Raw genomic sequence first — 16734 nt, forward strand, 5'->3', positions numbered from 1 at the left:
CACCCCTCACATTAACCTGATATATTTAAAGCATATTTGAAACTCTTTGAATTGTTTTAATTCAAAGATTTTAATGAAATCTCTTGTTTGAAAATGTGAAAAATTAAATTCTAAATGAAACTCAATCTCTAAAAATGATACAAAAATAAACTAGAGGCAACCGCTCTAATATACTATATTAAAAATGATAAATTAATATTAAAATTAGCTTTTCTAAAATATTCATATGAGATGAATGTGATGAATGTAATATAAAAAAAAATTGAATTTTATCTCCTCCAAACATATTCAATTTATTTATCAATTGAATTCAAATTGAACACTGAATTCAATAACAGTAGAGTTAGAATTGGCTCAAAACAACATGAAAAAAAATTAATAATTTTTCAAAATTTAAACTCAAAAAAAGAGTAAACCTTCTTAAACATACCAACACCTTAGAATTTGCCCTAAATTGTTTCAAATTAAAAGAATAGGATGTAATTAAAAAGAATATACTATTATATATGTAGGTCAAAGTAAAAGAATTTGATGGTAATAAAAAAAGGAATACAATTTTGGTTCGGCGAGATATCCAACTTGCGGATCAATCTCGTGATGCTATCCGATTCTTAATTTGTACAGCAAATTAATTCCCTTCAACAATTTCTTTTTTTTTTATATAAATAAAATCCACCTAAAGAAGAATATTGATTGAGCTTGCGATCACGTTCACCTAAGAAACCAGACCTCGCAACATGGCCAGCCCTGAAGTTTCCACCATGCTTTTGGGAGTCAATGGTTTTTATTAATGAACTCTTTAAAGGGGGTATAAATCGTGAATTTTAATTATGATCAACCTAAATCCCGTAATAATCCATATCATCAATCCCTCATTGGAACGATAAAGAGAAGAAGAGATACTAAAAACTAATAAAAAAAGGAAAGAAAAATCAACCATCCAAATATTACCGCATGAAAAAAAATCTGATTCAAGAATCAATAAAAAAAGAAGAAAATAATATGTATAAAACATGATATTTCACATAAAAAAATATGGATGGATGCCTGTGGTGTTTTATATATATGAACAAAAGAATGGAAAGAGCAGGAAAAAACGGAAAAGAAGAAGCATGATTAATGAAAACAAGGCAGTACTGATCAGTAGCAGTCAAAACAACAGACAGTACAGAGCACAGAGAGCCTATGTAAAAAATAAGAGGTGCATGCATGTGATCAGAGGATCACTAATGTTTCTGGGTAGTCTTCTGATACTTGTCTTTAATCCATCTGAAGCCAACAGAGGTTCCTTCTTTCACCTTCTTGATCCCAGTTGAAGCAACCTGTTTCGTCTTTCCAAGTCCTTCTCCAACCTTCTGCTTGTATTTGGCTGTCGAATCGCTGCTGCTGTCCTTGCTATGATCATACACGGCAGGATCTGGGTTGTAGTCCCATTGATCAGCCCATGAAGTCTCATGAGAACTATTTCCAGACATGATCTTGATTTCTTTCCAACAAAGAATGAGAAGAGATGGAAGAGAAAGAGACTCGTCAAAGTAAAATTACTGGAATCTGTCAAAGGAAGGCTAATCAGAAAGGAGGGAGTAGCAGGTTTCTTGTTTATGGCTTGGTGTGCTGCTGCTTATTATATATATACTATTCCTGACGCGGTCCAACATGGTAGCGTGGGGATTAGAATTTGCACCAGTCTTTTAAATTTTCATACGCTTGCGGTGACAATCTTTTTTTTGGACGAAACTACCCTTCATTTGCTCCCGATTATAGTTTATACTAATAATATCCATGTAGAGAATTCAGGGGCAGTGGAGTAAATGCAGAAACGAGCTTGTGCTTCTGGAAGCATCGAGAAACTTGCCGATTTTTGACCACGAACATCTGGGACGCTGGGAAGGATCTTCTTAAGTAACCAAACACCATGCGTTGGCTCCTAGATGCTGCGCGGCCTATATATCCCTACGCGTACACCTCCAATGGAGCACGCACACCTACCCACACCTACCCAATATAATTCTTTCCTGTACATGCATTGTTAAAATTATATATATAAAAATGTATAAATTAATTTTAAAATGTTTTTTACCCTAAAATAAAAAAACATATGTTTAAAATATTGAAGGATAACAAATAGTATATGTAATAGCTTTTTGACTCGTGGTTTGCTGGAAGCTGGATATTTTTTTTAAAATGAATATATAGGTTTCTCTAACGTGTTTAACAAAAAAAAAATATTATAAATATAAATTAAAAAGTTTAAATATATATTTAATTAAATAAATTAAGAATAATATGTGATAATAAACGCAAAAAAATATTAACGTGTCTATTAAAGTCGGATCAAATATTAATTAACGTGTCTATTACAAAATTCAGTCCAAAAAGAGTAAAAAAACAGAAAGAAAGAATTGAGATAAAAAAAAAAACGGTGAATAGACAAAACAATTTGCACGGTGAATACTCTACACTTTGTAAAGTATTGCCAACATGAATAATCGTATGTAGTTTATTTTTTAAGCATTTGTTGCCTTGTTTTCTTAATGCCCAATGAAAGACAGAATGCATTCTCCCAAAGGTGCCGTTATTCGCCCGCTCCATGAGGAAAGTCAACCGCGGTTGTCCGGCCTCTTTTTCCCTTTTCTTTTCTTTTCTTTTTTTAACGACTAACGATATCGCCTTGGTCCATGCTTTCTTTTTAAAAAATGATTTTGCACAGGTGGTAAAGGTGATGGTATTTGCTTTTTGAAACCGTTATATAGTTTTGAAATCCGGTCTAGCAGATTGATCCGGAACTTGGCTGATTTAGAATTAAAATTGGGTCTGGTTGGAAAAAAAATAGGGAAAAAAAAAACTCGATATAACCTGGCTGATTCGGCGGGTTGACCTGGCAAGACCCGGTCAAAAACTCGGTTGCAACCCGTTGACTTTTATTTTATTTTTTTACTAAAAAGACATCATTTTGATTTTTTAAAAAAATTGACCTAGTCGATCCGGTGACCTGGTCAGAATCCGGAACCCGGTCTTGGATCGGGCCGGCCACCGGGCCGAGTCTAAAAGCTTTTAAGAAAATTGAAAAAAAGTGAAGGTATTTAATGAAAAGTACATTTTTTAAATAATTATTAAAACTATTATGGAAAGTTCCTTCATGTTAAAATTCTTAAAAAAAAACGCACATTATATATTATATAACGATTTTCTTTTAGGATTTTATGCAAAAATTCATTGACTATTAATGAAATAAGAAGTCAAAAAGCCAATAAGCTCCAAACTTTTTTTCTTTTTATCTAAATAGGCAGCTTTAGCAGCTGCACAAGCTGAAGCCACAGCGGCAGCCAAATTTGTGGAGTTTTTTTTTTTTTTTTTTTCCAAACTAACACAGTAAATGAAAATATTTTTCAAACTAGGAACAACTGAAGGAATAATTCCCAAACTAACACAATTTAACTAGTTGGGCAGAGATAGCTGATTTCTTCATTTAGTCCCTTAATTTTTCTATATAGTTAATTTTAGTTTTATTATTATAATCATTTCATATGTTGTTTTTGCACAAATGTTTTTTTTTTTTTTAACTAAAGCTAATATTTATTTTTAAATGAGAATGCTAAAAACGTAGTTAATTTTTGCCCAAAAAGATAATTATTTTTTGCTCAACTTAAATAAAAATAATGAAAATAAAACTAACTAAAAATAAAACTTAAGGGACCACATGAAAAAAAAAAGAAAAAGAATAGGATGACATAACAATTAAAGCAGGAGAGAGAAAAAAAAAAGTGAAATGAAAAAAAAAATTGAGATGTCGAGAACACACCATAGCTCTAATAAAAACACATCTAGGACTACCAGAAAATCATAATGAAGCCATAAATACAAAAGAAAGTCAGCTATGGAGCTTTTAAGAAGTACACATGCCGCTAAAGGTAACTAAATGCTCACATTCTGGATGGTGTGTTTGTTAACGTGTTAGTTACTGTGGTTGTGGTTTAAAAATAATTATTTTATAAAAAGTATTTTTAGTTGAAATTGGTTTGAAAAAATATATGTTTGGTTAAAACTGTGGTTGAAATTGAGGTTGAACAAAAAATAGTTTAATGTATTTGGTTAAAAGAATGCTTTTCAAATTGAGGTTATAAAATAATTAATATATATATATATATATATTTTAATTTAAATATTGTAGATTTAACTACTATTATTACATAATAAAATAAATAATATTGATATCAAATATTTTTTATTATTCCATTAAACCATGTGAAATTTCATCACGCACGAAATCTATCCAACAAGGACTACAATTTTCATGGTTTCTTAAGCGTGCAACAACATCAGGTAAAAATATCATCAAGAACAAAATTGAGATTGCAATCAAATTCTGCAAATGTTATGTCATCAAACGATCTCCTTCTAATTTTTCGGATAAAACACAATTAAAATATATATATATATATATATATATATATATATATATATATATATATATTAATGGTTTTAAATTTAAATATTGTAGATTTAATTACTACTATTACATCATTAAATAAATAATACTTTATATAAATTTTTTTTTATTATTCCATTAAATCATCTACAATTTCATTACATACAAAATTCATATGCTCAAAAAATCATGGAAACTGTAGTTCTTGTCGGATGAATTTTGAGATTGCAATCAAATTTTACAAATGTTACGTCATCAAACGATCTCCTTCTAATTTTTCGGATAACACACAATTAAAATATATATATATATATATATATATATATATATATATGGTTTTAAATTTAAATATTGTAGATTTAATTACTACTATTACATCATTAAATAAATAATAATTTATATAAAATATTTTTTATTATTCCATTAAATCATCTACAATTCCATTACGTACAAAATTCATCCGACAAGAACTACAGTTTCCATGATTTTTTGAGCGTGCAGTACAATTAGATAAAATATTATCAGGAATAAAATTAAGATTACAGTGCGAGTGAATTTAAACAGTGCAAGTGAATTTATAATTCACTGCACTGTTTTTTTTTAAAAAAACTATTCAATGAACAGTGCGAGTGAATTAAAATTCGCTCGCACTGTTCACTTAAAAAAGTAAACAGTGAAGGAGAAAAGCAGCCAAGAGCTGCTTCAGCAAAACCTGCGTTGTAAACGTGAATTGTACTGGGCCCCACCAAAAATAAATTGTGGTTCTTTGTTATCAAACGTTTACAGGCTGCAGTTTGGTTTAAAAGCAACCGCAGCCGTGTAAACAAACAACCACTTAATCCATAAGCTAACATGTCAATGTTTTTTTTTTTTTTTTTTGCTTCTAGAGCATGCACACAAAAAAAAATATTAATAGGAGGTTGCGCATGTGTGACCTCGTAGGTGAGTATGCTATGTTAGTTGGGACAATATTTTTTAACATGTGCTAGTTTGAGAATGTTTTTCCAAACCATGCTAGATCTTAAAAAAAAAAAACAAAAAACTCTTGCTAGTTTTTGTTGAAAGTTGGAATGACAGATAAAAAACATTTTCAGTAAAAGTTGGTTCAACTGAATAAAATTGCAAATACATGTTTCTATTTGAACTGCATATATGTGATTTCCGGTTCAAGTTTTGAATAAACAATCTAACACAAGTTATTTTAACCAAAAAATTAAAGAAATTGTGATGTAAATCTTATGGATATAAATATCTAGAATATCTAGAAACCCATTGTCAAATTAATTCTTCCCAAAAAAGTTAGGACTACATTTGAAATTAAGCTTGACAAAATAATAACTTGTACCGAGAGATCAAAACTATGAAAACCAAACTCTGACCCAACACCTATAATAAAGATTCAAATGAAAAGTATAGAAGATGCTACGAAACTTGGTTAATTCTTTGATATGTTAGAGTAGTTCTATAAGGAACCATGAGTAAGAGAAAACTCTCTCACACAAGTTTTATTTATGATCAAACCATCTCTCATTTTTTTTTAAACCTAAATACAAGTTAAATAATTTTGTTTATAATATGTAAAAACTTCTTAAATAGTGCTAGAAAAATAATAAAAGAGTTCAAAATAAAATAGAAAAAAATAATCACAGATCAATTGGAAAACTAATACAATTCCCGCACAATAGCTTCTGAATCTTATTGCAAGCCTTATCGATGTTCAACTAACCTTGAATTTTAACCTAATATAAACAAGATCTCTAGAAATGTGTGGTCAAATTTTAGCTCGATCCAATTATTTGATTGAAAATTATGCTTATTAGCGTAAAATTATGCATTAAAAATTAAACCCAATTCATATGTAAGTTAAAAAATAAGTTGAATTTACAAGTTTTGTAGAAAATAATATCTAAATATCTTGAATTAACTCATTAAATATCTTTTTAATCTTCTTACCTCTTGATCTTATAATAAGCACATTTAACACATGTAAATCCTTTAATGTAGTTTGAATCACATCAATTTGCCTTTGGTATGAAGTCTAAAACTTTCAAAGAGTGCACATTGTAAAATGTCAAAGGTATCCAGTTTCTCATGCATATATGGTCACGAGCTCATTCCCGATCATCTCCATCCCATGATGATCCATGGGCTAGTAAGGATTGTTCCTCACCCCCATAAATGTATGGTTATTTCCCACCCTTTTTATCAAGGCAGCTAGAGACCGATTAGCTCCCTGTAGTTTTATAAGGACTCAATAGACTCTAAACTATAGTTGTTCGACCTGGAAAATACTCTGGGTCCCTAAATTATGGGGTTAACCAATAGGTCATTAGGTTAACCTAAATCTATTATTTTTTTAATCTGGAATGACATCATTTAATTTTTTTTTATGTCAATTTTTATTACAAGTTGATTTTAATAAATAAACTTATTAAACACAACCAGGTAAATGATTCGTTTTGTAATATTAAATATCTTGATCTACTTTTGTCTCTTAATTTTTTCAATTTTATTTTTATTTATCGTTAGTTTCTTTTTCTATCGAATTATCTTGATTTCATGATTTAGGACACACACAATAGACATTTAATCTGGAATGACATCATTTAATTTTTTTTGTGTGTGTCAATTTTTATTACAAGTTGATTTTAATAAAGAAATTCATTAAACACAACCAGGTAAATGATTCGTTTTGCAATATTAAATATCTTGATCTATTTTTGTCTCTTAATTTTTTTAATTTCTTTTTTATTTATCATTAATTTTTTTTTCTATCGAATTATCCCGATCTCATGATCTAGGACACACAATAGACATTTAATCTGGACATATCTCGTGTCTAAGTCACGAGATTCAAGTCTTAGCTCAACTTTGCCTAGGACAATATTTTGTTTTGATTTATTTATTGTTATTATTTTTGTTACTTTATTTTTTTATCGTATTATTTAATTAATCAAAATTTAACATGATTATTGAATTTCTAAAACTTTTTTTAAAAAATAATTACATCTTAACAAAAATTTTAGTTAATTTTTTTTAATTCAACCCACAACACCACACGGAACACAAATCTAGTTACTTCTAAGAGCCAACCTGCATCAACCTATTACTTAGGCCCTGCTATGTTTGCTATATAGTTAAATATTTAGGGTATAAATGACATCCTAAGATCGTTTTTCTAACATGACAAATAAATAAGGAGATTATTTTTTTACAATGAGGATGCATAGAAAACCCAAAGTTTTGGAATTTATCATTCTCTGAGGTTTTGATGGGGAAGCTAGACAATCAACTATAACAATCATTACCTAGATATCCAAGAGACAATATGGAGATTGTTTTACTACCAACTATCTAGTGGGGGAACATGGAAAAGAATAAGAATGATGTGCTCTTCATGGATGTTGATTTGTATACGAGCACTACTAAAAAATTAACAAGCACAAATGAAAACATCGACAAAAAAATTTTGTTGGTAAATTATAGTGAATTCATCGCCATAATATTCTCTCGGTGTATCAATCAGTAAAAACCAATGGAAATTACATCCATTTTTTATTTATTGTTCTTTATACATATATTTAACTAACAACAATTTCTCTTGCGGGATATGGTTCTTGAACACAAGCCAAGCCTGATGAAACGTTTTGTGAAAATACATGTGTGGAGTGATGATTGCCAAAAAAAAGTGTAGTAGCTCGTGAATAGTCCAGCTCCAGCTCAACACTTTATGGTATATTGGTTTTCAACTATCTTATCATCCTTATTTATTTAATAAAAAAAATTAAATATAAAGTAGTATGAATATTTTTTTTTTGGATTTGAGGAAACCCCACCCCCTGGAAAGCGCACTTTGTGGGTCCAGGTGAGCGGGTAAAACCCCGGCTGTCTCAGGCTCTTACAAGAGGTGCACGCCATGACTCGAACTCGAGACCTGCTGTGCAAATCTCAAATCTTTTGTCATCACGCTACGCCTCTTGGGGACAAGTAGTATGAACATGTACAAGTTTGAAACCCAAATATTTTTTATCTCAAAAAATATATTAAAAAAATATAAATTATATCTCAAAAACTTATCTATTTAAACTTTAAGATTAAGATATTTGTTGAATAATCAGATAAGGTTGCATGCCGGCCAAATCGTGGTCTTCTCGTGCTTACTATGTCTTTCCAAAGGCGATGCCATATGCGATCTGGTCAAGCTGCACATTGACCAAGCTGTTCTTTATAATTAATGGCGACTTCATGTCCATCTTGATCTGGCCAAGCTGTGTGTTGGTAAAGACTTGAGCTTCTCATGATCAATTGTTCTTTTTTTTATAGCAATATATATCATATCCATCAGCCCTAGCTGCGTGCTGGCTAGCATATGAACTTTTCAAAGTTGTTTTTTATAATAGCAACACCAAGTCCAACTTGCCAAGATGAACCCTGGCTAGGCTGTGGGAAATTCTCCTTTTCAATTGTTCTTTCTTATGGTAATGCTGAGTTGCGTGTTATCCATGTTGTGAGTTTTTTTATGCTTAATTGTTCTTTATATATATATATATAGCAATGCCATGTCCATTGACCAATCTATATATGTGTTGTTCATGTGAAGCTTTTAATGGCTAGTCATTCTTTTTCTATGAGGGCTAGTTGTCTATTAACACGCCTTATTCATCTTGCTAAGCTGCTCTATCATGACTAAGTTTTAGCTTTCACAAGCTCCAAGGATTCATCTCATGACATTTTTAATATTAAAAGCTAAATATCATCATCGTTAGTTGAGTGTAAAAAACGGGATCCCACCTCCTCTGTAATTAATTATTGGATAAAACAATAAATAAAGGAAAAGCCAATGAGTCTTACGGAGTCGTTGTCCCTCCACTACCATAATTCTTATATTTATCGATGAGATTTTCTGTCGGTATTTATATTAACAATTCGTTGGTAATTAATTTATTGACAGGATCACAAATGAAAATGCTTCATCGGTGAATCTTTTATCGATAATGTTTTGTCTGTCGGTAAGTCCATCGGCAATAAAAAAATATTATTACCGACGGATTTACTGACGGGAAAAGTGCGCAAAAAAAAATTTACCTGCTTTATTTGGTCGGTTTTTCCCTTAGGAAGCTTGTCATATAACCGACAAAACTACCGTATGCAATTCCGTTGGTGATTAATTAAAAATATATATTTTTTAAAATCTATTTAAGAAAACTAGAAAAATAATTAAATAATTAAAATCTATTTAAAAATCCTATAAATAAACAACTAAAAATTGATCTAACATGAAAAAAAAACTCCTACAATAACATTCATACAATTATTAAGAACATAAAAATAAAAAAACAAATATAATGAAAAAAAACACAAAAAAAAGAAAAAAGAAAAATCTTACCTTAATATAGCTGCGAGTGAAGCTGGGAAGAGAAACAAAAATTCATAAAGTATCTTAATTAAAAAAACCAAGAAAAAAAAAGAAGAAAAAAAAAGAAGACATCCCTGAGCATGAAGGAAAAGAGAAGGAGTTGAGGAGAGAAGAGAAGAGAAAAAAAGGGATGTTGATGTTTTTTACATAAGGAGAAGAAGAAAAAGAAGAAGAAAAAGAGGCCCGTCTGTTGTGAAATGAGATGTGAACAATTTACTAATGATTTTAGCAATGGATGTTATCGACAGATGTAATTCCGTCGATAATTATATTGGTATAAATGAGATGTCATCTTACTTTTTAGCTTTGTTTTAATTCTTTTTTTTCTACTGTAATTCCCTCGGTATATACCGAGGAAATATTTCCGTCCGTATATATATACCGAGAAAATATTTTCGTCTGTAAAATTCATTGTAATTTACCTATGAAAATATTTCGTCAGTATTTCCGTTTGTATTTATTAATTTTCTGGTAATGCTCCATATTGATTTGTTCATGTGAAAATGGATGTACAATCAAGACTCTAGTAGCTTGGAGACTGACCTTCATGTAGCTTGGAGACTGGCCTTCATAAGCTTTAATCTTGAGAATGTATCCTAGATGATGAGATCATCTCTATTGCCAAGCTTGAATTCCCTATAAATGTACATTCTTACCTGGGGGTTACCTTCTTGCTTAGCAAAATTTTTGGACAGTCAGCAGTGGTGCAGACACTAGCAATGATGCGCACCAAGTGTGGTGCGCCCAAGAAGTGATAGGCATATCAGGCCTCCTTATAAAACTTAGATATTTAGGCTTGTGAAGAGGTACGGGCTAAAAAAAAAAAAAAAAATTGACTCAATTAAAATTTTAAATTAATCTATCATCCCGTCAAAACTTGGTTCTTTACCATTGATTTTTTTTTTTAATTTTTAAACAAAAATTTTAATCAACTTAGATGTACTCTCTTGATCGGGCCTTGGCTAGGTCTACCCTTGTATCATGTTTTACAATAAGGCAATATACTTGCAAAACGTGCAAGCATCTAAGGGGGGGATATATGGGGGTCCCCATTGATGCCAGAAAAGGGGGCACTTACACGTGCCAAATATTATTTTTTTTTATTTGAAAGCTTACATTTGATGTCCTCGTTTGATATGGATGTTTGAACGCCTACATGTTTCATCGTTTTATTTTATATGCTTTGGAGAGGCTTATGATGATTTTATTGTACTCTCCACTACACGTTCATCATGCGAAGAAGGACTCACATCAAGTCTACTATAAGTCAATTTATGTCTATGGCAATATCATCCCATTAATGATGTGCAAGGTAAACTCAAATTTATCTATTTTCAAGTTGCTTATACTAGGTCATTTTTTTCTCAATATATTTTCTTTATCTCTCACTAAACATGATTGCATGAATACACATATGGATTAAGATGCTTGTGTAGGAGATCACCATCAGAAAATTAGTAAATACAAATGGATACACAGATAACATATTTTTTCGGTAGGTTATGGTGAATTTTTCCGACTAAATATGCCCTCGCAGTATCCATCGATAAACACCGATGAAAATATTTCATCGGTATATACCCAGAGAATTATAGTGAAAAAAATAAAAAAAAACCAAAAAATATGATGGCATGTCATTTTTACAAACAAAATTACCAACATGTTTAAATTCATCGGTAATTTCATCTGTAATATTTAATTTATGACCTAACGAGCGACCCTCCTCTCTTTCTCTCTCTCATTTCCGTTTCTTGCTTTATTTTTCTCTGCAACAAACAACACCCCCTTAATTTTATCACAAATCAACCTCTCACTATAAATTCGGCCACCCTAACACTTAGTTTGTCAACATTTCTATTCTGATTCAAATTTTATTGAGGATTCCTCACTTCAAGTAAGCAAAACTACCTATTTATTTATTTATTTAAACTTAATTTTAAAATGTTAATTTTTATTGTATATTTTTGTAGTATATGTATTTTATTTGGGTGTTTACTTGTTTTATATCTCTTTTTCTATAGAAATTTATTGTATGAATATATGATCTGTACATGTTAGGGTTAAATTTGAAATTGTGAATTAGGTGTTTTGGGATGAAATAAATAATAACTTATTTACTGGGTCTGTTTTATATTTTTATGAATTATATTGTTGAGTTGAAATTTTTTATAAATATATAGAAATTTGAATTTATGTAGATAACTGATAATGACTTAGTTGTACTATTAAAATAATTTAAATAAGTTTGAGTAAAATCAATATTCTATTATTTATTTAGTCTACCTAATTAATTAATAAATGTTATCATCAATATTCTATATAGGTTTGACACAAGTAATAGATGATCGTTCATGAATGTATTGAGATTCACCTTAAAGGTTTCGTAGGATGAATTTTTGTAAGGGGATTCATGGTTTTATTAAATATGCACTATCTAATCCAAGAAATATTAATGGAGGCGGTATTGGATGTCCATGTAAAAGGTGCAAAAATAAAAAAGTTTTTTGATCCAGATTTTGTAAAGATGCATCTTCTACAAAAAAAAAAAGTTTATAGAGAGATACATGTGTTGATTTGTACAAGGAGAACCATATATTCCACATGAGGCTATGATAGAAAGGATGATTGGATCAACTTCTAGTTCTAGCAACATGCGTGAAGTTGTAAATGAAAATAGTAATTTTATAGGAATATGGTTATGGATGCGATGAAAATAAATCAAAGTTATGTCGGTCAATGTTCAATAGTAAATGAAGAACCTAATGTAAACGCGACCAAGTTTTTTGATCTTTTAAAAGACTCCGACGGACCATTATAGGATGAGTACACAAATGACAATAAATTATCAGTTGTTACACGAGTGTTCACCATCAAGTTAGATCATGGGTTGAATGAGGCCAATAAACTTGAATTTATCTATTTTCAAGTCACTTATACCAGGTCATTTTTCTAAATATATTTTCTTTATCTCTCACTAAACATGATTGCATGAATATCCTTATCGATTAAGATGCTTGTGTAGGAGGTCACTATTAGAAAATTAGCAAATACAAATGGATACACAGACAAAATATTTTTGTCTATAGGTTGTGATGAATTTTTCCGACTAAATATGTCATTGCAGTATCCATCGATAAACACTGATAAAAATATTTCATCGGTATATACTCAAAGAATTATAATGGAAAAAAATAAAAATAAAAAACTAAGAAGTATAATGATATATTATGTTATTTTTACAGACAAAATTACCAAAATATTTAAATTCATCAAAAATATAATCACTACTTTTAGTATTCACTAGCAAATTGAAACATGTTAGACTAAAAGAAGCCATTTTCTTTCGTTTAGCTCATCCAAACTTGGGTGACATAGCTCGATCACAGCGATCGATAATCATCCTCATTTCACTATAGATACCAACCTCTCACTAATTGTGGGACTATTTCCAACTCTTTTGCTCTCTAGCTAAACACCCAAACTCTCTCCTCTAAAAGATCTCCCACTTATCCACCGCCCTATACTTAAAAGCTCCATTTACTTGGACTTTGATCATCCATCATTAATATACCTTACTAGCACTGTATACTCTTCTGGAAGTTAAGAAGACAAGATGGCGCACCGGTATGAGTTTGATGCAAAAACTTCATTCATTTGGTAACATTGTCCTATGGACCAATGGCAGCTCATTCAGATTGCCAAGGTATTTGTAAAAGAGCCACCGGGATATGTTCAGTGCATTTCCGTTGCTTTCCACTGGGATTATCTTCCGACTTTCTGCCAGTTGTTTAGAAGCTTTATCCATTCGTTTCTCCAGGCCTTTAACTGGAAACCGTGGCCATTTTCCAAACTCTGTGTTTTGAATTTGAAATGTATAGTGGCCATCTAATCCATTCTTATTTATTGTCCCATATGCCCACACTTCTGGAAAGAAAAAGGAGGGGGAACATCTTAATTTCAGAAAGAAGTCTTCAGTTCCCTGATAAACTTGACATTTAAAAACCAGTAACAAAGCTTTCAGTAGGATTTTGAAATCTAAAACAATTTTATGGAGCATTTAGGGAGGCGACTGTACAATGACACATCGGAGGTGATCTAATTCAATTCCAATAAGACAAGAGGAACCATCAAAAGACCAGTATTTGACACAATAATAATTTAGTATAGTGCTTAGTGATGCATCTGGACAGCATAGAAACCAGTCACCAAGCATGACAAGAAAAGCAAGGATGAGCAGTGTTCATGGCTTAAAGAATCAGTCTAGGAAACACTATTTCGAGAAAGTTCTTTAGGTATCTCACATTCAGACTTTTTTATATTGCAAGTGAGAGACATAAATGTACAAATATGAAATGGTGGGAAACGGGGGAAATTAAAAGCTTTACATTACCTTGACATCAACTTTGTTATGATGAAATGCCATTTTAGACATGAGGTCAGAAACAACTGGGTTTTGTTTAATACCGTCCATTGGCATTCCAACACCAACCTTCACATAAGCAACTAGATAGAACAAGATGAATGATTAAATAAAATGGTAATTGACCATATATATAAAAAAAACTATACAGTAATATTAATTTTTAGGCCAAGTCTAATTGGGATTTACATGATGTTTTATACAATGTACATAAATGTTTTATATAAAGCATACACTTCCTTAAATATTTTTATAAATATTCTAGATATTTTTTAAGATATTTATCTTAAGAAAATCCATATAAACAGAGCTTCATCTTCCTAAATATAAAGTTGGTGAAGGTCAAAAGAGCTAAAGCTTATTTCTTTAATGCTCATTTCTCTAGACTTCAAGTTTAATACAATACAAATTTAATACAAGACTTAAATAATTCTTAAATAATATTTAAGTTAAGAGAATATTTATTTTTCCCGTCACATGTCAAACACTATACTGACTTAAGCTTCAAAATGCATTTTTTGCAGGTGTTGCTAGACCCACCAAGTCCTCCAAGTCCAGTTTTATCAGCTCATGGAAAGAGCTTCCAATCTTTCTCCGGGGGATTTTTCTAACCTCATCATTAACGGCAGGAAATGAATAAAAAACCAATTCATTCATGTTTCTCAAAATTAAATTCTTTTCATGGCTAACGAAACCTCAATGCAATAGTGGTTATACCAACAGCTATGTCTACAGATACACCAACAATATGTCAATAGCTAAACCACATGTTATGGTTATGGCTAGGTTCATGGCTACACCCACAAACAACTCACTAATATCAGTCACATAAAGAAAAATATAATTATAGTTAAAGAAAAATATAATTATAGTGATATATGGCTTCAACAAAAGGGATTGTAAAATAGAGAAATATACTTAAGTTTTACCTTTTCCAATATACACCTATGTGTAAAACAAATATTCTTTGCGCGGTATACATTTTCCCAAATGATTATGTTAAATTAGTAGTTGAAATAATGCGAGTTACATGTATCAGGATCCCAGTTCTTTATTGTCATTGTCGTTTTGAATAGAGATTGTTCATGATCCCAATATCATAGAGAGTACTAGTACAAAAATTTCACTAGTACGAATGTTTCCATGATGATAAGCAAAAAAGAAAAAAAAATCTCCAGAGCTCAGATGGAAGAGCATGAAAACAATAGGAGAAAGGCACCTGGAAAACTTTTTGCCAATAGTTTCCTGTACTGTAAATGCTAGAGGCAAGTTGATGCCTTGAAGGGCCATCCAGTCACTTTCTTTTTCCCAACTTTTGCAATCCCACCTAGCAAGAGAATCTTCCAAAGCAACACATCAATCAGACGAAGAAGAAGGGGCCCTTATAGGTGGTGGTGATGGTGGTGGTTCATGGTTGGCAATTCGGCATGGGCTCGGGTCCCACCCTGATTGTGGCTTGAATTTAAGGTTGGTTTATGAATATATGGGCCCAATAATTTTGATAAGAACTCCGGTGTGATTCGGGGCTTTAAAAGGAAAGTGTCGTGTGAAAAAAAATGGAGAAATACACACTTGTTCTTATTGTTATCATCGTGTAGGTCAAATGCAGATGGCTGCGGCCTCGCTGGGTCCGGCACTGTTATTAAACCCTTCCTGTTTAAAAAAAAAAATTAATCTGAAATTGACTTGAATAACCCCGTGAATCAATTTGCAAACTCAATGAAAATAATATTATTTTGATTATTTTTAAAAAATTATTAACTATATTAACTCACTCAACTCATAATCTAAATCTTGTAATTAATCAACTCTCAAGTTATATTTAATAATTATGAATTCATGTTGAGTATTATGATGTTATTCATTGGTTCATTGAATACTAGGTTTTTCTTTGTCAAGCTTAAGTTTTATATTAAATTTAAATTAATTTTTAAATGGAGTTTAAAATTATTCCCAATTGTAATAAAAATCAAATAAATATTATTTTAATATATTTTTTATTTATTAAAAAGAATTATTTTGCACCGATATACGTTTAGATTTTAAGGTTAACAATTTATTAAGATTTTTTAAATACATCATGTCGATCTAAAGGGATTTTTTAAATGCACAGTGCACCGATATACTTGTGTTTATTATTACACACAAGTATATCTCAATTTTACATAAGTGAAGATGTTTATAACAGTAAAAACTTGGTTTCTGACCTGTTCTAAGTTCTGATTGGTCTCAACTGTCTTAGATTGGATTAGGATGATCTTTATAAGTTATTTTCAAGTAATTACAACTCTTGTTAAGCTCTATTGAAAGGCTATAAATAGCCCATGTATTGACGTTTCAACAAATAAAAATTAAAATACTAAATATCTTTCAAAAACAATTCTGAAACTATCTTTATCTTCCTGAGTTTCTATTATATTAATACAACTCGAACATAAAATTTTAGATTAAATTAGTTATTCTAATCTT

The 16734-nt window shown here is 30.7% G+C and overlaps 1 protein-coding gene across 1 annotated transcript; it reads right to left on the reverse strand.

The window, feature by feature from the left end:
* Window positions 1-1003: 1003 nt before the first annotated feature.
* LOC18109366 (uncharacterized) lies at window positions 1004-1608 on the reverse strand. Its single transcript, XM_006387581.3, has one exon. The coding sequence runs from the start codon at window positions 1473-1475 to the stop codon at window positions 1227-1229; it is 249 nt and encodes an 82-aa protein (XP_006387643.1). The 5' UTR covers window positions 1476-1608; the 3' UTR covers window positions 1004-1226.
* Window positions 1609-16734: the final 15126 nt, after the last annotated feature.

Source organism: Populus trichocarpa, chromosome 15, assembly GCF_000002775.5.
Source record: "Populus trichocarpa isolate Nisqually-1 chromosome 15, P.trichocarpa_v4.1, whole genome shotgun sequence".
Classification (NCBI taxonomy): Eukaryota; Viridiplantae; Streptophyta; class Magnoliopsida; order Malpighiales; family Salicaceae; genus Populus; species Populus trichocarpa.

Bases quoted from the DNA above. Each gene is read 5' to 3' on its own strand.
- LOC18109366 (XM_006387581.3), bottom strand. From the start codon at position 1,475: ATGTCTGGAAATAGTTCTCATGAGACTTCATGGGCTGATCAATGGGAC.